This window comes from Muntiacus reevesi, chromosome X (assembly GCF_963930625.1).
Source record: "Muntiacus reevesi chromosome X, mMunRee1.1, whole genome shotgun sequence".
NCBI lineage: Eukaryota > Metazoa > Chordata > Mammalia > Artiodactyla > Cervidae > Muntiacus > Muntiacus reevesi.
Window position 1 is genome coordinate 147,720,881 of NC_089271.1, and position 20,734 is coordinate 147,741,614.

The 20,734-nt window shown below is 47.5% G+C and overlaps 1 protein-coding gene across 1 annotated transcript in view; it reads right to left on the bottom strand.

Annotated features, from left to right (window-relative positions):
• LOC136154763 (PAX-interacting protein 1-like) overlaps positions 1-20,734 on the bottom strand; it is a 46,727-nt gene that overhangs the window by 21,547 nt on the left and 4,446 nt on the right. The window contains 5 exon segments of the mRNA XM_065916919.1: positions 6,931-7,159; positions 7,207-7,340; positions 7,529-7,702; positions 13,627-13,825; positions 16,034-16,256. Coding sequence (XP_065772991.1) covers positions 6,931-7,159; positions 7,207-7,340; positions 7,529-7,702; positions 13,627-13,825; positions 16,034-16,256 — 959 coding nt within the window.

Here is a 20,734-nt window from a genome sequence, read left to right on the forward strand (position 1 = left end):
ATCGCTAGCCCAGGTGAGATGCATGAGACGAGTGCTCGGGCCTGGTGCACTGGGAGGACCCAGAGGGGTCGGGTGGAGAGGGAGGTGGGAGGGGGGATCGGGATGGGGAATACGTGTAACTCTATGGCTGATTCGTGTCAATGTATGACAAAACCCACTGAAATGTTGTGAAGTAATTGGCCTCCAACTAATAAAATAATAAAAAAAAAAAAGATAGAATGGTGTAAATAAATGAAGCATATAGGAAAAAAGAAAAAAATAATTAGAAGACATGAGGACAAGCTCAGAGACCTCTGGGACAGTGTTTAAATGCCTCAACATTCGAATCATAGGAGTCCCAGGAAAAGAAGACAAAAAGAAAGGGTCTGAGAAGATACTTGAGGAGATAAAAGTTGAAAACTTCCCTAAAATGGGGAAGGAAATAGCCACCCAAGTCCAAGAAATCTAGGGAGTCCCAAACAGGAAAAGCCCAAGCTGAAACACCCCAAGACACATACTAATGAAAGTAATGAAGAGCAAACACAATGAGCACATATTAAAAGCAGCAAGGGAAAAGCAACAAATAACACACAAGGGGATCCCCATAAGGATAACAACTGGTTTTTCAATGGAAACTCTTCAGGCCAGAAGGGAATGACAGGACATACTTAAAGTGATGAAAGAGAAAAACCTACAACCCAGATTATTATACCCAGCAAGGATCTCATTGAAATATGAAGGAGAAATCAAACCTTTACAGACAAGCAAAAGCTGAGAGAATTCAGCACCACCAAACCAGCTCTTCAGCAAATGCCAAAAGATCTTCTCTAGACAGGAAACACAGAAAAGGTGTATAATCTCGAACCCAAAACAACAAAGTAAATGGCAACGGGATATTACATATCAATAACGACCTTAAATGTAAATGGGTTGAATGCCCCACCAAAAGACAATGACTGGCTGAATGGATACAAAATCAAGACCCCTATATATGCTGTCTACAAGAGACCCACGTCAAACCAAGGGACACATACAGACTGAAAGTGAAGGGCTAGAAAAAGTCATTTCATGCAAATGGAGACCAAAAGAAAGCAGGAGTAGCAATACTCGTATCAGATAAAATAGACTTTGAAATAAAGGCCGTGAAAAGAGACAAAGAAGAACACTACATAAAGATCAAAGCATCAATCCAAGAAGAAGATACAACAATCATGAATCTATATGCACCCAACATAGGAGCACAGCAATATGTAAGGCAAAGGCTAACAAGTATGAAAGGGGAAATTAACAGCAACACAACAATAGTGGGAGACTTTAATACCCCACTCACACCTATGGCTAGATCAACCAAACAGAAAATTAGCAAGGACACACAAACATTAAATGATACAATGGACTCAGTTCAGTTCAGTCGCTCAGTCGGGTCCGACTCTTTGCGACCCCATGAATCGCAGCACACCAGGCCTCCCTGTCCATCACCAACTCCCGGAGTTTACCCAAACTCATGTCCATCGAGTCGGTGATGCCATCCAGCCATCCTCTGTCGTCCCCTCCTCCTCCTGCCCCCAATCCCTCCCAGCATCAGCGTCTTTTCCAATGAGTCAACTCTTTCCATGAGGTGGCCAAAGTATTGGACTTTCAGCTCCAGCATCAGTCCATCCAATGAACACTCAGGACTGATCTCCTTTAGGATGGACTGGCTGGATCTCCTTGCAGTCCAAGGGACTCTCAAGAGTCTTCTCCAACACCACAACTCAAAAGCAACAATTCTTCGGCAATGGACTAGCTAGAGCTAATTGATATCTATAGGACATTTCACCCCTCAAAAAATGAATTTCACCTTTTTCTCAAATGTACATGGAACATTCTCCAGGACAGATCACATCCTGGGCCATAAATGTAGCCTTGGTAAATTTAAAAAAATTGAAATTATTTCAAGCATCTTTTCTGATCACAATGTGGAAAGAGTAGATGTCAACTCCAGGAGAAAAAACTATTAAAAATACAAACATTTGGAGGCTAAACAATATGCTTCAGAATAACCAACAAATCACAGAAGAAATCAAAATATGCATATAAACAAATGAAAACACGACAACCCAAAACCTATGGGATTCAGTAAAAGCAGTGCAAAGGGGATGGGTCATAGCAGTACAAGCTTACCTCAAGAAACAAGAGAAAAATCAAATAAATAACCTAACTTTACACCTAAAGCAACTAGAAAAAGTAAAGAAACTCCAGGGTTAGTAGAAGGAAAGAAATCATAAAAATTAGGGAAGAAATAAGTGAAAAAGAAACAGAGGAGACTATAGCAAAAATCAACAAAACGAAAAGCTGGTTCTTTGAGAAGATACATAAAACAGACAAAACTTTAGCCAGACTCATCAAGAAAAAAGGAGAAGAATAAAATCAACAAAATTAGAAATGAGAATGGAGAAATCACATCAGACAACACAGAAATATAAAGGATCATAAGAGACCACAATCAGCACCTCTATGGCAATAAAATGGATTAACTTGGAAGAAATGGACAAATTCTTTTAAAAGTATAACCTTCCAAAAACTGAAATAGAAACAGAAAATCTTCACAAACCTATCAGAAGCATGGAAATCAAAACTGGAAACAAAAAATCTTCCAACAAACAAATGCCCGGGACCAGATGGCTTCACAGGTGAATTCTACCAAAAATTTAGGGAAGAGCTAACACCTATCCTACTCAAACTCTTCCAGAAAATTTCAGAGGAAGGTAAACTGTCAAACTCATTCTATGAGGCCACCATCACCTTAATATCAAAGCCAGACAAAGATGCCACAAAAAAATGAGAACAACAGGCGAATATCACTGATGAACATAGACGCAAAAATCCTCAACAAAATCCTAGCAAACAGAATCCAACAAAATATTAAAAAGATCATGCATCATGACCAAGTGGACTTTATGCCAGGGATGCAAGGATTCTTCAATATTTGGAAATCAATCAATGTGATACACCACATTAACAAATTGAAAGATAGAAACCATATAATGATCTCAATAGATGCAGAGAAAGCCTTTGACAAAATTCAACCCCCCATTTATGATAAAGTGAAAGTGAAGTAGCACAGTCGTGTCTGACTCTTTGCCACCGCATGCACTCTGGCCTACCAGGCTCCTCCATCCATGGGATTTTCCAGGCAAGAATACTGGAGTGGGTGGCCATTTCCTTCTCTAGGAGATCTTCCCGACCCAGGGATTGAACCCGGATCTCCCGCATTGTAGGCAGACGCTTTACCGTCTGAGCCACCAGGGAAGATATTTATGATAAAAAAAAAACCCTCCAGAAAGTATGCATGGAAGGAACATACCTCAACATAATAAAAGTCATATATGATAAACACACAGCAAACATCAGCCTCAATGGTGAAAAATTGAAAGCATTTCTCCTACAGTCAGGAGCAAAACAAGGGTGCCCACTCTCACCACTACTATTCAACATAGTTTAGGAAGTTTTACTCACAGCAATCAGAGAAGCAAAAGAAATAAAAGGAATCCAGGCTGGGAAAGAAGAAGCAAAACTCTCACTGTTTGCAGATGACATGATCCTCTACACAGAAAACCCTAAAGACGCCACCAGAAAATGACTAGAGCTAATCAATGAATATAGGAAAGTTGTAGAATATAAAATTAACACATAGAAATCCCTTACATTCCTATACACTAATAGTGAGAAATCAGAGAAATTAAGGAAGCAATTCCATTCACCATTGCAATGAAAAGAATAAAACACTTAGGAGTAAATCTACCTAAAAAAACAAAAGACCTATATATAGAAAACTATAAAACACTGATGAAAGAAATCAAAGATGACACAAGTAGATGGAGAAATATACCATGTTAGTGGATCAGAAGAGTCAATACGGTGAAAATAAGTATACTACCCAAAGCAATCTATAGATTCAATGCAATCCCTATCAAGCTACCAACGGTATTTTTCAGAGAACCAGAACAAATAATTTCACAATCTGTGTGGAAATACAAAAAAACCTTGAATAGCCAAAGCAATCTTGAGAAAGAAGAGTCAAACTGGAGGAATCAACCTGCCTGACTTCAGGCTATATTACAAAGCTAAACTCATCAAAACAGTATGGTACTGGCATAACGATAGAAATATAGATCAATGGAACAAAATAGAAAGCCCAGAGATAAATCCACACACCTATGGACACCTTATATTTGACAAAGGGGACAAGAATGCACAATGGAGAAAAAATCTCTTTAACAAGTGGTGCTGGGAAAACTGGTCAACCACTTGTAAAAGAATGAAACTAGAACACTTTTTAACACTATACACAAAAATAAACTCAAAATGGATTAAAGATCTAAATGTAAGACCAGAAATTATAAAACTTCTAGAGGAAAACACAGCCAAAACACTCTCTGACATAAATCATAGCAGCAGCATCTATGACCCACCCCCTAGCGCAATGGAAATGAAAGCAAAAGTAAACAAATGGGAACCTAAGTAAACTGAAAAGCTTTTGCACGATGAAAGAAGCTATAAGTAAGGTGAAAAGACAGCCTTCAGAATGGAAAAAAATAATAGCAAATGAAGCAGCTGACAAAGAATTAATCTCAAAAATATACAAGCAGCTCATGCAGCTCAACATCAGAAAAATAAATGACCCAATCAAAAAGTGGGCCAAAGAACCAAACAGACATTTCTCCAAAGAAGACATACAGATGGCTAGCAAACACATGAAAAGATGCTCAACATCACTCATTACCAGAGAAATGCAAATCAAAACCAAAATGAGGCACCATTACACGCCAGTCAGAATGGCTGCTATCAAAAAGTCTCCAGACAATAAATGCTGGAGAAGGTGCAGAGAAAAGGGAACCCTCTCACACTGTTGGTGCGAATGCAAACTAGTACAGCCACTATGGAGGACAGTGTGGAGATGCCTTTAAAAACTGGAAATAGAACTGCCATATGACCCAGCAATCCCACTCCTGGCCATACACACCGAGGAAACCAGAACTGTATGAGACATGTGTACCCCAGTGTTCATCGTAGCACTGTTTGCAATAGCTAGGACATGCAAGCAACCTGGATGTCTGTCGGCAGATGAACAGATAAGAAAGCTGTGGTTCATATACACAGTGGAATGTTACTCCACTATTAAAAAGAACACATTTGAATCAGTTCTAATGAGGTGGATGAAACTGGAGCCTATTATACAGAATGAAGTAAGTCAGAAAGAAAAACACCAATACATTATATATATGGAATGCATATATATGGAATTTAGAAAAATGGTAATGATGACTCTATATGCGAGACAGCAAAAGAGACACAGAGATAAAAAAAACAGGCTTTTGGACCCTGTGGGAGAAGGTGAGGGTGGAATGATTTGGGAGAATAGCATTGAAACATGTACATTACCGTATGAGAAATAGATCGCCAGTCCAGGTTCAATGCATGAGACAGGTCGCTCAGGGCCAGTGCACTGGGATGACCCAAGGGATGGGATGGGGAGGGAGGTTGGAGGGGGATTCAGGATGGGGGACACATGTACACCCATGGCTGATTCATGTCAATGTATGGCAAAACCCACTACAATATTGTAAAGCAATCAGCCTCCAATTAAATAAATAAATTTTAAAAAATGAAAAGAAAAAAAAAAAGCCAATTTAGATGAAATTAAGAAAGTCCTTGAATGACACAAATTCCCAAAACTAACTCAAGAAGAAAGTGAAGACCCTAGATATCCCTAAATCTAAAAAAAATATGGAACAGAAAACTCCAGGCCCATGTGACTTAACTACTGAATGCTATGAAATACGTAAAGGAGAAATATCACCAAGCCCATACAAATTCTTTCAGAAAGGAGAGGAGGGGAAACACTTTTCAAATCATTTTATGAGGCCAGCCTTACAAAATACCAAAACTAGATGAACACATTGCAAGAAAAGAAAACCACAGAGCATTAAGTTAATGCTTAATAACATTCATTAAGTTAAGCACAAAAAAATGAAATGTTAGCAAATTTAATCCCACCATATATAAAGCATTATGATCAAATGAGATCTATCCCAAGAATGAAAGATTGGTTATGCATTAAAAAATCATCCACCAGTGTTATTCATCATATTAAGAAAACACAGGAGAAAAACCATATGATCATTTCAATAGATGCTGTAAAATCATTTGACAATATTCAACAACCACTATGATAAAAACTCTCCAAAAACTAGGACTGCAAACAGACTTTCTTAATCTAATCAAGGGTTTGTCCTGGGGGACACTGCCCTTCCGGCAGCCTTTGAGTGCTGCTGGTCCCACCGGTGCTTCTGGGTGTCCTGGGGTAAGCCCCCAGCCTGGAGTCCCTGCAGTCTGTGTGCCTGGAGCCCCAGGTGGACCTGCCCCATTCCGTTCCCAGTGAGTTCAACAGCAGTCCCCACTTCCCTCCCCATGCGGCCAGCACAGCCCGCTCCGCATCCCTAGTCTCGCGACTCCAGGACTGAGTCCCCATGCACCGCCATGGGAAGGCACCTGCACATGAACACAAGCACACGCTGATGCCAATGTGCATGTCTCTGACCTGTGCTCTCCTTTACACACACACACACACACAAACGCTCATGTGCATATGCACCTGACCACATGCTCTCTCCCTCTCACGCACACACACACACACACACATGTAAATGCCCATTTGCAAGCACCTCCACAAACACACATGCACACGCCTGTGTGCACACACCTGTGCACACGCACTCTCTCACACACGTACACGCACATGGGCTAGCACCTGAGCACAGACACTCTCTCTCAGGCACACACACACACACACACACACACACAGACATGCACATCAGATATCCATGTGCATGCACCTGCTCACGTGCACATGGACACACACGGACACACACACACGTGAGCTACGTGTGGGACACCAGAGGGACAGACCGGCCCTGACCCAGGATGCCCGACTCCCTTCCGGAAGTTGATGACAAGGACCTGTGCTCAGCAGGACGCTCACCCGTGAGCATGGCCAGGTTGGCAGCAACACAGACTTGGGAGGTGCACAGGGACCGGTGCTCACTTGGGGTTTGCAGGCTTGGACCGGAAACAGTCACGTGCCCTGAGAAGTGGGGTGGGGTCTGTTTGAGCATGCGCACTGAGGAGCTGCCCCACACTGAAGGGTGGAGCGCCACCCAGAGGCCTCAGGGCTGAGTGGTTTACCAGGTTTCTGGGCCTGACGCAGGGCTGACTCACAGGGCACAGACCACGTGGGTGTGCGTCTGCACATGTGCATTGGGGCAACATGGCGCACGAACACGTGAAGCTTCTGCACGGGGCGCCCATTGCCCGAGAGCCTGCAGTCATAGCGGGAACCAGTGGTCGGTGGGAACCAATCGTGTGGCAGGAACTGGGTGTGTATGTGTAGGCGCTCTGCTGATGCTGAGCTGCCGGTCTCACTAAAGGGTTGGGATCTGTAGGGAGGGTTCAGTCTTTCCCGACACGGAGGGAGGGGGAGAGCGGTTTAAGATGGAGTCCGAGGCACAAGATGGAGGGGCCACGAGGGCAGCCGATGAAGATGCAGGTGCCGAGGCCTTTGCAGCGGGTACAGCACGTGGCAGCCAAGGTGTGCCTGGTGGTGCTAGTGGCCGCGATGGCCCTCGCAACCCAGCTGGCCCTGGTGACGCCAGCGACCTGGTTGATCCCAGAGGCCCCAGCACTGGAGGAGAGTCAGGTGGCACAGCCAGTGCCATTCCACAGATCCCAGGGGCACCCCAAGCACCAGGGTCTGGTGGAGATGCTGCACCTGGAGCCAGAGTTCTGAGTAACCGAGCCCTCCAGTTGTATCCTATTCCAGGAGCCCTGGTGGGCCGGGCAGCCGCAGGGTTTGGGGTGTGGGCTAGGGGTGGTTTGGGGGGAGGCAGGTGGTGGGGCCTAAACTGCAGGAGGAGGGTACTCTGGGGGGCTGAAGGATATGGGTCAGGGGTGGTCTCGCTGCCAGGCGATGGTGGTGAGGGAAAGCAACCTGAAGGGAACCAGAGGGTCCGGCGGTAATATTCAGGGTGTCCTCAGGGTATAGGCTGGGAGGTCCTGACAGCCTAGGCGGTGGCCTTGTGGGAGAAGGTGGTTCTCTGTGAGCAGGGAGCCTGACGTACAGGCAAACGGCTAGTGTGGATGGTGCCTTAACCATATCTCCACCAGCAGCCTCACTGTGCCTTTCTCATCGCATGAGGAGGTGGAAAACGTCCGGACAACTTCCGGACTCCACGTACTCAACTGCAAGGGCCTGTTCAGAAAAACCTCTAGGCTAACGGCTGCATGTTGGTTTTGTCAGTTCTAAACAGGGTCAGGGCCGGAGTCGGGAGTGATGGGTGCTAGGCAGTGTCCAGTTTCATCCCTGGAGGAGCCATAATGGAGGGTTGAGCCTAGAGGAGAAGTGTGGTGCTCTGGGCTTGGCGGTGTGCAGGGACAGACGGAGGACATGCTCCTCTTCCTCCTTCTCCATGGGAACTTGAATTTCATTTTCCCTCCCTTTTAGCCGATTGACTGCTGAAGACCACGGCCTGATCCCCACGTCCATTGCCTTCTTGTCTGGAGCAGCTTTCCTTGGTGATGCGGACCTTGCAGCACTTTGTGCCCCTGCTTTTTTTAAGTCTCAACACAGAAGAGGGGCTTAAACCTAGCCTATGTGCCCTAGCCTCAAGTGTCCTTCCCGAGGGCATTGCTTTCTGCAGTAGTTTGATCGGGCTTCGTCTTGTGCCTGTGCTGCTGCTTGGGGGCTCAGGGTCCACATAGTTTGTTTGGTCATTGTTAAATGCGGGAAAAAAACTGAGCTACTGTGCGGTCTCTGACTTTAGTTTTAGCTTGTTCACTTCCTAATACTGAGTTCATCATCCGGTTGGAGGGGAGGTTCTGAGATCCAGATATTCAAGGAGTACAGCATAAGTGAAGACAATGTAAGAAGTGGGAGAATAAGAAAGTTGTGTACTGCCATTCAGAATTGATTTTTAAATATTTTCTCAGTTTTATAGTTACATTTATATATTAAGATATAATACCAGAATGTTGTTGTTGTTGTTCTGTCTCTAACTTGTGTCCAACTCTTCGCAACCCCATGAACTGTAGCACACCAGGCTCTGTGTCCCCACTATCTCCTGGAGTGTGTTCAAGTTCATGTCCATTGAGTGGGTTTTGCTGTCAAACCGTCTCATCCTCTGTCTTCACATTCTCCTTTTGCCTTCAACCTCTCCCAACATCAGGGTCTTTTTCCAGTGCGTCAGCTTTTTGTATCTGCTGGCCAAAGTGTTGAAGCTTCAGCTTCTGCATCAGTCCTTCCAATGAAAATTCAGGACTGATTTCCTTTAGGATTGACTGCTTTGATCTTGCAGTCCAAGGCACTCTCAAGAGTATCTTTGTATCCTGAAACCATGCTAAACTCATTAGTTAATTATAATAGCTCTTTTGTAGATCCCATTGAACTTCCTACATAGACAATCATTTTGTCTGTAAATAAATACACATTTATTTCTTCCTTTCCAGTTGATGCATTTTAACTGATTTCTGTTAAAATGAAGTCTCCAACATTTTGGCCACCTGATAGGAAGATCCGACTCATTGCCAAAGACCCTGATCCTGGGAGAGATTGAAGGCAGGAGGAGAAGGGAATGGCAGAAGACGAGAAGGGTGGATGGCATCACGTCGCAAAGGACATGAGTTTGAGCAAGTGCTGGGAGATGATGGACAGGGAAGCCTAGCAAGAGCAGTCCCTGGGGTAGCAAAGACTTAAAGACTCGACTGAGCGACTGAACAACAACACACTGATTTCTGTTATAATAGATTGGAGTTTCCTGCTTCTTTGCCTCCTGGTAATTTTACATTGGATGCCAAGCATCAAATTTCCCTTGCATGCTTGATATTTTTCTATCCCTAAACTTATTCTTGAGCTTTATTCTGGAATCCTGTTACGATGCTTGGGAACAGTTTGATCCTTTTGGATCTTACTTTTTAAGATTGGCTCTGTAGGACCAGAGCAGATTTTAGTGCAGAATGAACTTAATTAACTGAAATCTACAATGTCTAAGAAAGCTATAGCTGGAAAAAAAGGACTCCTTAAAATTTTTATTTATGAAAAGTATCTGTTTATTTTTGGCTGTGCCACATCTTTTTAACTGTATGCAGTTTTTCTTGGTTGCAGCCAGTGGGGGCTACTCTCAAATTGCTGTGCTCAGGCTTCTCATTGCAGAGGCTTCTCTTGTCATGGAGCATGGACTCTACATCGTGGTGAGCCCAGTAGTTGTGGCACACGGGCTTGGTTGCACTGGGCATGTGGAATCTACCCTAACCCTTACCCTAAAAATTCTTTGGGAGAGGTAATGTTATACCCTCATTTTGCAAACAAGGAAGTTAAAACTCAGAATGGATGTGTGACTTGCAAAGAGGTCAGACTGGAATCCAGGTGGGGTCTGTCTACCTCCCAAGGCAACACCCTTGACCACACCACATATCCTGGTCTTCACTGCACCTTGGTGCTAACCCAAGGGATGCAGGGCCTAGAGGTAGAAATCCACTGGGGTCCCAGTGGGTGAGATCCGTGGGTCCATGTAGGCGGGTAGAGGGGGGAGGGTACGCTGGCTGCCAGTGCTGCATCTTGTACAGCTGCGCCTGGCAGAGAAAGAGACCGCTTGCACAGGTGCTGCAGAGCAGACAGGCTGTGTGTGCACGCACACACACTCTTCCAGGGAAAAGCCACCCAGACAGAAGACCAGAGAGGGGAGGCCCCAGTGTACACATGACCATGTTCAGGCCCGGGCCCTCTCCCAGGATGGATGCATGGTCATGCCACTGTCACACGGGACCCTTGGGCTACCCCACTACACGCGGCAGCTTGGGTGCTCACGCAGATCAAAGGCTCTCCTGGAGCTGACACGTGACCAGCACACCTCCCAGAGCACCTCCCCTGGTGCTTCTCCCCACCCGCAGCCCCCACTGCCTCTTCAATCCACTCTCCACACTCCAATGCCCCGACCATGGCTGGAGTCTTCCTGGGTTCTCCACAGCTCTCCATCTAACAGCTGGGATCCCACAGGGCTGCATGTGATCTACAGGGTTCTGCAGGTCCTGACCCATCTGCCTCTCCAGCATCACCTCCCATGACTGCCCTGGCCTCCAGTCCACATACCTGCCTGCCCACTTGCTTCAGGCCTTGAAAACGCACTGGGCCATCTCTTCCCTGGGCCCCACCCCGCTCACCCACACCCCTCCTTCAGGTTTCAACTTAAAAAACACTTCCTCTGGGAAGCCTGCCACAGGTTCCAAGGAAGATCAGGTCCCCTGTTCTCGGCTCTCACAGCACTGGTGTTTCTCCTGCGGTTGGCCTCCCTCCCTACATCAGGGGATCGTGTGCCAAGTTCACTGCAGTCCACTCACCTCTACCACCAGACGTGGTAAGGAAAAGTTCATTGCATGAATGGATGAACATAACACATCGATAGAGTGTTAAAACTCAAGGACCTAGACCAAGTGAGGGTCCATTGCAGACCCTGCTCCACAGCACCCCTGGGGCTTCCCTCACAAGTGCATCCTGAGCCAGCATCGTGGCTAGACACAGGTGCAGTCAAACAAGCAGGACAGCTGACCCGGCACACCCTATCCTACCAGCCTGCTGGCTCAACCCCGGTTCCCTGGAGAGCTCACCGGTGCTCACAGCACCTCTTAGGAGCACTCAGCACTCAGTAAGCGGAGCTATCCGAGGCTCAGCCCACAGCGGCTCCTCCTGTCTAGACCCCAGGTCCCCAGGGAAGCTGACCAGACAGTTTGTTTGCCAGGCTCACTCAGGCTACTCTGGGACATTCAGACTTCCTCCTACTCTTCAGGAAGGATTTACCTGCCACTGCCCATCCTTACCCACCCCAGAAGGATTTACCTGTCACTGCCCATCCCTACCCTCCTTAGAAGACTTCCCAGGAGCAGCAGTTACGACTGTGTCTGGCTGGAGTGACTCCAGAGATCTCTCCAGTCGGCAGTAAATCTTCACCAAGCCCAGGAGTAATTGCAAGGCGCCTGCTCACGGTGCAAAACTACAACACAATGAATGTACATAACTGTCTAGAACATAGGCCACAGTGGGCTCCTGAAATGCTTCCTAGGAACCCAAGAAAAAAAGGGTCTGGGGAGAAGGAGGTTGTAAAAGCAACTTTAAAAAGTTCTGGGGAAAGGTGGAAACTTTGATCTGTTTCCCTGGGGCACCCACATTTTGGAACATTCTTGTTTGGTACGTAGAATAGAAAAAAGGAGTCCAGATTTATGGCGGCTAAAAGACAAAGAAGGGAAAAGCCTACAAAAAATAGAACAAAGGAAGGTCCAAGGACCAGAGTGAGGACCTCAGGTAGAGCAATCTGCACTCCTGGCTAGCCTAATTTACATAGGGCAGGCCCAGATGGAGGAAAAATATATAAAAGAGGAGCCAAAAGGCCAAGGGACTCTCTCCCTCCTGCACACACACTTGCTCTCTTGCTCTCTCTCGCTCTCTCTCCTGCATGTGCGCTCTCTCTCTCTCTCTCTACTCGTAGCATCTTTTGGGTCAGCATGCTCTCATGCCTCAGGAACTTACTTTCCTTTTATTTTCTAAATAAAACTGAGCTGTAACACGGAGCTGTTAATACTGATCTGTCCGAGAGCTATAACACGGTCTGTCTGAAACCTGAGAGCTATAATATGGTCTGTCAGAGAGCTATGACACGCCTAGGACTTTAACATGCATCACTTCAAAGTTTTGTTAAGTGGAGTCAGAACCAAGGAAATTACACACTCCCCTGTGAATTTTTCATTACTAACAATAATTTTCCAGACTTCCCCGGGAGTTCAGTGTTTAAGAATACACCTTTCAATGCAGGGGATGTGGATTTGATCCCTGTTTAGGGAACTAAGATCCCACGTGGCACAGGGCACCTAAGCCCATGATCTGCAACCAGAGAAGCTGACACCACATGCCACCACGAAGACCCAGCACAGCCAAAACAAAGGGAGAAAGAGACTCAATATTTTAAAAATATTGATGGAACACCAATAAAGACACTAATGGACTACTGACAAACTAGTCTACAGGCATCCCAGAACACCCCCCCCCCCCACCGCCACACAGGGTGTCAGGGCTTCATTCCTTCTGCTTCACACTGACTGTCCAAGGCCCCACACAGCTAGATAAGCAGCAACGATAGGATCAGAACCCAAAGCTCTTTGACCTGAAACCTACAAACTTCTGCCCTTAACTCAAAGCCAACATGCCTCTCTAGTGCTCTCCACACAGCCCCCAAGTTTCTTCCTCCTGGGGAGGCTCCAGGGTGGGGTCACTGTCATTGTGAAGAGTAGCCACATTGTATAACTCTGAATGAGAAAAAAACCACTAAGACACCACCAGTCATTCCTTTCAACAGTAGACAACGTGGTCTGTAAACTACCAACAAAGGTTTTCATCCACAGGATGAATTACCTGGAGAAATGAAAGGCCAGTACTGATCTCCAAGGCTTCCACTCTCCACATCCCTGCTGGCGACTGGGGTACAGGAGGGTGGGTGTCTTTAGTTGAAGGGGCCTGGGAGACAGAAGGGTGGGTCTGTTTACAGCATGGGCTAAACATCTGTTTACCTGCTGCTGCTGCTGCTGCTGCTGCTGGCGCTGGAACCTGGAGGAAGCAACTTTTGGTACTTGCTGAATTCCTGGGCAGTGGACCCAGCCTCCCTGGGCCCCTCCTCACTGCTGCCACTCTGAGTCACTGTGGGAGGAGCTGTGGGGTCTTCTTCTGAAAACGTGCTGGCGGTCTCCTGGGCAGAGAACTCAGGGGAGCCTACAGAACAAGTAAGTGGAGAAGCAGTCAAGTGAGCTCTTGGAAGCTTGGCTGAGTGAATATCTAATGGCAAATGCTTTTTCTTGTTGGCACATACTTTCCACTGCTAAACTGTTTGCATCCCCAAATCCTGGCACTGGGCTAACATTTCCCATGCCTGAGCTTCCAGAGTCCCCTGGCCCCCCACCATCAAAGATGAGACAATGAAGGGTGGAGCGATCAGGTGAATTGCCTGAAGTTGCACAGTTGGCAGTAGAGCTGGGATGCAATTCCAGGTGGGAGAGGGTCTATTAAAATGGACCCAGCACAACAGAGCAGACGGGGCCTCAATGAGAGCCCATGTGCCCCCAGCTCCACCCAGAGCTATGTGCGTCAGGCTGGCCAGACAGCCCCTCTGAGGATGACAGCTGCACCTTCCCCATGGGGCTTCTGTGAGCATTAAGTGGGCTGGTCCATGGAGTGCACTTCAAATGGATGCTCCCCACAGTCTCTGAGACTGTGCCCCTTGGAATCCCCTGCTGTCTTCCCCATCCCAGCTTTGCACTTTTTTCCAGCTGTATTATAATTGACATTTGTCTTCTTAAGAAATCTACTGCAGAGAGAAAACACCAGTGCAAAGCCTGGGGGTGACTGCAGCTTCCCATAGGAATGCTGATGAGCAGGGTGGGTGTGAAGGAGCCAGGGGCACACCCCACACCCAGGCCCCCTCTGCACCCTGCCGTCCACTCCCTGACTCTCTACTGCCCTTTCAGTGAGTCCCTGACACTGGGCCCAGGCTTCACTCAAACTTCAGTGACACAACATTTACAGAAAGACCAGGGTCTCAGTTCCTTGGCCAGAAGGGCACAGATGACCACCAAGTCACCTGTACGCCCTCCATATGAGAAGCTTTCAGCAACTAAAACTAACATCTGGCCCTTCTCTGCTTAAAGATATGTGGCTTGAGTTCATTTAAGAAAGTCACAAAGAACATAACTGATCATATTTAAAACTAGAGCAAGAGACACCCTCCACCACGTAACACTGGTTGGTGTCTCTAGCGCAGCCACGTGATCCAGTCCTTTTAGAATTAACGTCAGGGAAACTGTATTCTAAAAAGCAGGAAGCAACCTAGATGCCCATCAGCAGACGAATGGATAAGGAAGCTATGGTACATATACACCATGGAATATTACTCAGCCATTAAAAAGAATTCATTTGAATCAGTTCTAATGAGATGGATGAAACTGGAGCCCATTATACAGAGTGAAGTAAGCCAGAAAGATAAAGACCAATACAGTATACTAATGCATATATATGGAATTTAGAAAGATGGTAACGATAACCCTATATGCAAAACAGAAAAAGAGACACAGATGTACAGAACAGACTTTTGGACTCTGTGGGAGAAGGCGAGGGTGGGATGTTTTGAGAGAACAGCATCGAAACATGTATATTATCTAGGGAGAAACAGATCACCAGCCCAGGCTGGATGCATGAGACAAGTGCTCAGGCCTGGTGCACTGGGAAGACCCAGAGGGATCGGGTGGAGAGGGAGGTGGGAGGGGAGATCGGGATGGGGAATACATGTAAATCCATGGCTGACTCATGTCAATGTATGACAAATACCACTACAATATTGTAAAGTAATTAGCCTCCAACTAATAAAAATAAATGAAAAAAAAAAAAAAAAAAAAGCAGGCAGGCTTCTTTCAGCGCTACAGAGAGCCCTGTGCTCCTAGTGAGGTCCTCCAGCAACCACATCGCCACCGCCAAACAGTAGTGCTAACGACGACGGTGATGACACCGCGAGGACGTGGGTGCTTCTGCATCTTGAGATGTGCTGCATGCTTTGTGACATCATCTCCCAGGACTCTCAGCCTGGGAGGTGGGGGTGGGTACAAACTCTCCTCAACCTACTTTATGGACAAGGAAATGCTTGTCAGAGGGGAGGCACGTGGCCAGCTGACTTCAGTGGTGGAAACGGGATGTGAACCCAGGTCCCCGATCCAGGCCTGAACTCTTAACAACTGGGATCCCTGTCCAGCCATTGGCCACAGTTTGTGCTAAGAAGCCAGGGAGATGCTCAGTGACACAGCCCTGGTTTCCAGGTCAGGGGCTGAGCTCACTGCTCACCTTTGTGCACGGAAGGGCCATTCTCCTAGGGAGTCACCTTCTCGGCCCTTGGAGAGCGGGGGGCTTCCTTCTCTGCCTGCTTCTGGGCCTCACTTGCCCACTGAACCTGCTTGCACTTCTGGTCAAGCTGCTTGAGTTTGGTGGCACAGGCGGCCAGTCTCTCCTTGCGTGCCCGGCGGTCTTCCTCCTCCAGGTGCTTCCAGGCTTGCGCCATGGCCTCTGCCATCTCTGCCTGGACAAACTTCTGCCACAGGGGGGCTTTGTCCTCTTTGTCTTCGACAGACTGCTGCCAAAATGCGGTGCCAATGGAGGACTTCTGCCAAGAGAAGATGGTCAGAGGGTGTCACAACTCAGAGACAGGCCACTTCCTGGAGGGGGTCAGCTCCCTCCCAAGACCCTTGGGCACCTTTGAGAGGCCCATGGCAAGAGGATCTGGGCTTCTATCCTGCTCTGTCCTTTACAGTATTTGGAAAGAGGGCTGGGAAAGCACCAACAGTCTAAACTCTAATTTCTCTTTTGTAAACTGTGGATAATCAAGGAAGCCCTCCAGGTTGTAGAGGTGCACTGCATCATTTGCAAACCTCAACACTAACTGAAATGCAGGAAACACTCAAGATAATGGACACTCCTGCAGCCAGCTCTGGGCATGCAAGGTCAGGGCATCCACAACTAAAGCACAGGAGCAGGAAACCACATGCTCATCACTTCTCAGCCACAGAACTACCCTACTGCTTCTCCCATGACAGCAGATGAACTTCTGGATACAAAGAGCCCCATGACACCAGAACTCACACTCATACATGAGGTTTCAATTTGATTATATGTAAAAACCAAAAAGCATCTCTAAAAACACCTCTATCGGGTATTTTATCATCATGTGGTGCTCGTCTCCAGCACCATTCAGACATTGGCAGAGTGACCTGTTTTGGTTGAAGACTGCAGACACAGGAAAATCAGAAAACCAAGCAACTGCTAACCCATTAATTGATTTATGGAATCCAGAGCTGATTCCTTAAACATTTTCCCCAAGTTTCCTTCTCTCATGAGATTGCCACTGCCTGGTCCCCAATCTCTTTTCCACTTTCTGTCTCTAGAGATCTACTGCTGACTTGAGATCGTGCAAGATGTGTGCCTGCATAAACTTGTTCTGAGGGGGAGATTTTTGAAATAGCTGGGGAATGATGATGGTTAGAAAACCCACGGCCACCTCTCTGTGTCATGACACCAGCTGGTAGAGTCGGGAGACTTTCTGGGCCCTTCCTCCAGCTCTGGTGAGGGACATGCTTGCTCCCGTGAGCCGGGCATGGCTGGCTGGTGGAGCAGGTAGTGTCCTCCCATCCGGGCACCATGGCCACTTCCACTCAGACATTCAGCACTTCTGGCCTCTGGTCTCTCCACCTGCCTCGCATGGAGGAGGCTCTGGGCCCTAAGGTGTTGGGGTCAAAGCCCCAGAACTGAAGGACAGAGGCACAGACCTCAATGCCTGGGGACTCTTCTGGAAGCCCCCAGACGGCCTCCTGTGTTCCTGGGCCAATGGAAGGCTTGCCAGACTCTTCAGAGAGCACAGAACACTGTGCTTTGGTGGCCATGCAGGTAAAAAGGATGAAAGCCCGAAATGAGAACCAGTCCTGAGTTCATCCACTTTGGTTCTTACTGGTGTGCTGGAAAGTTTCCAAAATTGATTGTGGTTATGCTTGTCTGACTCTTCAAACACGCTAAAAATAATTGCATTTTACACTTTAAATGGGTGAATTGTGTGCTATATGAATTTGCAGTTTCTGATCTGTACCTCCCGCTAGAGCTGGGCCTGGAATCCCCTGGAAGCCTGAGCATTTCAAAGCTTCTCCCTCCCCTCCCCTCCCCTTTCCTTCCCTCCCCTTCCCTCCCCTCGAAGAGCTGACTCCTGGGCCAGCCCATAACACCCCTAAATTCCCCATCACCCACAGCCCTGCACAGGCCCTCCCTCACAGAAGTGAGACAACCTGGATGGCGGCAGGGATGGTGACCCCAGACCTTGGGGTCTCAGCTGAACTTGGGCAACGGGGCTGGTGCTTTACACACCCTCCCAGCCCTGGGTAGCTGCCAGCAGCCACAAGCCATAATCTGAAGCAGAGTTGAGGGTGGGTGTGTGTGTGTTGATGTGAGCTGTCTGAGGTCCTATCCTTCCCCCACAACAGTGGCCAGGCCTCCACCTGACACCATGACCTCCCTGCACAGGCACACAGGACAGCAGCAGTCATGGTGACTGCCTTCAAGGCACATTCCACTCAGACTGCAGAGGCCCCACAGCTTTATCAGCCCCACCTGCACACTGCTCTGCTTAGCTGCCAGGGTAAAGGGACCCTGGGTGAGTAGGTGAGGGTAGAGCACCAGAGACCAAGCCTGTCTTCAGCCGCCTGACCCACCCTGGTCGCCAGACTCATGAGCTCAACCAGGATCTGAAGCCTTTGGGAGAATGACACCACAGGCGCTGACCTCAGAGCTCAGACTCCTGAAAATTTACTAAACAGGTTGTGTTTAGTCTTTTTTTAAAAGTAGGAACTTGGCATGAAGCGGGGAGGGGAGTGACTTCCTTGGCGGTGCAGTGGTTAAAAATCTGCCTGCCAATGCAGGCTACAAGGGTTCAATCCCTGATCTGAGAAGATCCCACATGCTGTGGAGTAGTTAAGTCTGTTCACAACTACTGCAGCCCAGGTGCCTAGAGCCCATGCTTCCCAACAAGAGAAGCCACCAGAGTGAGTTCAAGCACAGAAACTAGAGAGTAGCCCCCACTCCCTACAACCAGAGAAAAGCCCACACAACAACTAAGAGCCAGCACAGCCAAAAATAAATAACTTTTTTAAAAAAGTAGGATACTACAGCATTCCTTGCTGGTCCAGACACTAAGACTCTGAGCTCCCAACACAGGGGGCTGGGTTAAATCCCTGGTCAGCACACTAGATCCCACATGCTGCAACTGAAGAACCTGCAAGCCACAACTAAGACCCAGTGCAGCCAATTAAAGTAATATTTAAAAGTAAGAGGCTGTTCATCTCTCACCAAGAGAAAACTCCTGTAACATTTTAGCAAAAAATAAACAAATAAATAAATAAAAAACTTAAAGATCTTATTTTGCAAGTTCTCATGGTTGATAGCAAAATTTTTCTCATAATATGCAGTTGTTTAAAAAAAAAAAAGAAGTTTAGAAATTACAGAAACTAAAATCCACCCATAAATGTGTAGGGAACACCAATTACTGCAGCATCTGGCCACCACACGTGCGTGTTTTTCTTCTACGAAAGCTTTCAGCCTCCACCCACCATCCCACCAGCCTCTGTTCGGCTCACCAAGAAGACTGCACTTTGGCCTCGTGACCTGGAGGTTTCTGTTGAACTCAGAGGGAGGTGGAGGAGCGGGTCTGTGAGGTTGGGGGCACAGTCTGGCCTGCAATGAGGAGAGAAGTGCGAGTTCTCCCCCTCTGGTCCAGTAACTTCAGTGGGCCTCAGGGGAGCCACCTGGGAAGAAGCCTCTCAAACACCTTCTCTGCTGTTTCCACAGTTACAACACATCCCACGTCTCGGGGTTCAGCTGTGGGTTAACAAATCCTCTCTTGTTGGACATGAAAAGTTCATGGAGAACCTGCCAGATCTTGGCCTCAGTTGGTCCTCTTCTTGGACACGAATAGTGTTTCCAGAGAGAATCTGCCTGTATCTTGGCCTAAGTTGGCTCTGTTGTTGGACACAAAACATGTTTCTGCAGAGAATCTGTCCAGAACCTGGCCTCAGTTGCTTCTCTTATTGGACATAAGAAGTGTTTCCATAGAGAATCTGCCTGTATCTTGACCTCAGTTGGTCCTCATGCTGGACATGAAAAGAATTTCCACAGAAAATCGGCCTGGATCTTGGCCTCAGTTGGTTCTCCTGTTGGACATGAAAAGCATTTCCTCAGAGAATCTGCCCAGATCTTGGCCTCAGTTGTTTCTCTTGTTGGACACAAAAAGTGTTTCCACAGAGCATCTGTCTGGATCTTGGCCTCGGTTGGTACAGGTTTAATAGGCAGTATGTTCAGGGCTCAAGAAAGTTCAAGGAAGCCAAGCTTCCTTTAAGGCTACAGCACCTCCTCCCCTCTACCCCTTCCATGGTCATGGAGCCTTCTCTTCCAGAGGAAGGTGTTTGGCAACATCAACCACAAAGTCACATACTAAAGAGGAGAAAGGCCATGGCAGGTGGGGCTGGGTGTTCTTGGGGGGAGCAGAGGGACCTTGGACACTCCATGCTGGACCCCTGCCCCACCTGCTTCTCTTCCTTCTCACTGGGCATGCAACTGTGTACTCCTGAGTGCCCACTAATGAGGGGCTCCCAAGACACCTCAAGCTGTGGTTGAAAATGGGTGAGTTGGATGCCAGGAAACCCGAGACCCTGCAGCAGGTCAGTGCACTACGGACAAGGGCCCACCTCACTGAATGGTTAGGCCTTGTCCATTCAGAACACCCTGTCTGGAATCCAGGTGGCAGTGCTGCTGCCCCCAGTGCTCATCTGGGTTCCAGGAGGTTGAAGAGAGACTGGGTTGTCCTTTCCACCTCCTGCCCAGAGAATGACAAAAGGCAGTTCCCAAAAGTCAGAACAGGGTGGGCAGAGTGAGTGCTTGGGTCTCACAGGGTCCCTGTGAAGAGGGGTTTATTCCTGACTGGATCCTTCTTGGCTGGTTCACTTTCTGTGTTATCTTCACATCAAATCTCACAAGGACAAAGCAGTCCAGGTGCCCACGACATCACATGTCCAGGTGCTGACAACCCTCCTTATTTATTATGGGCAG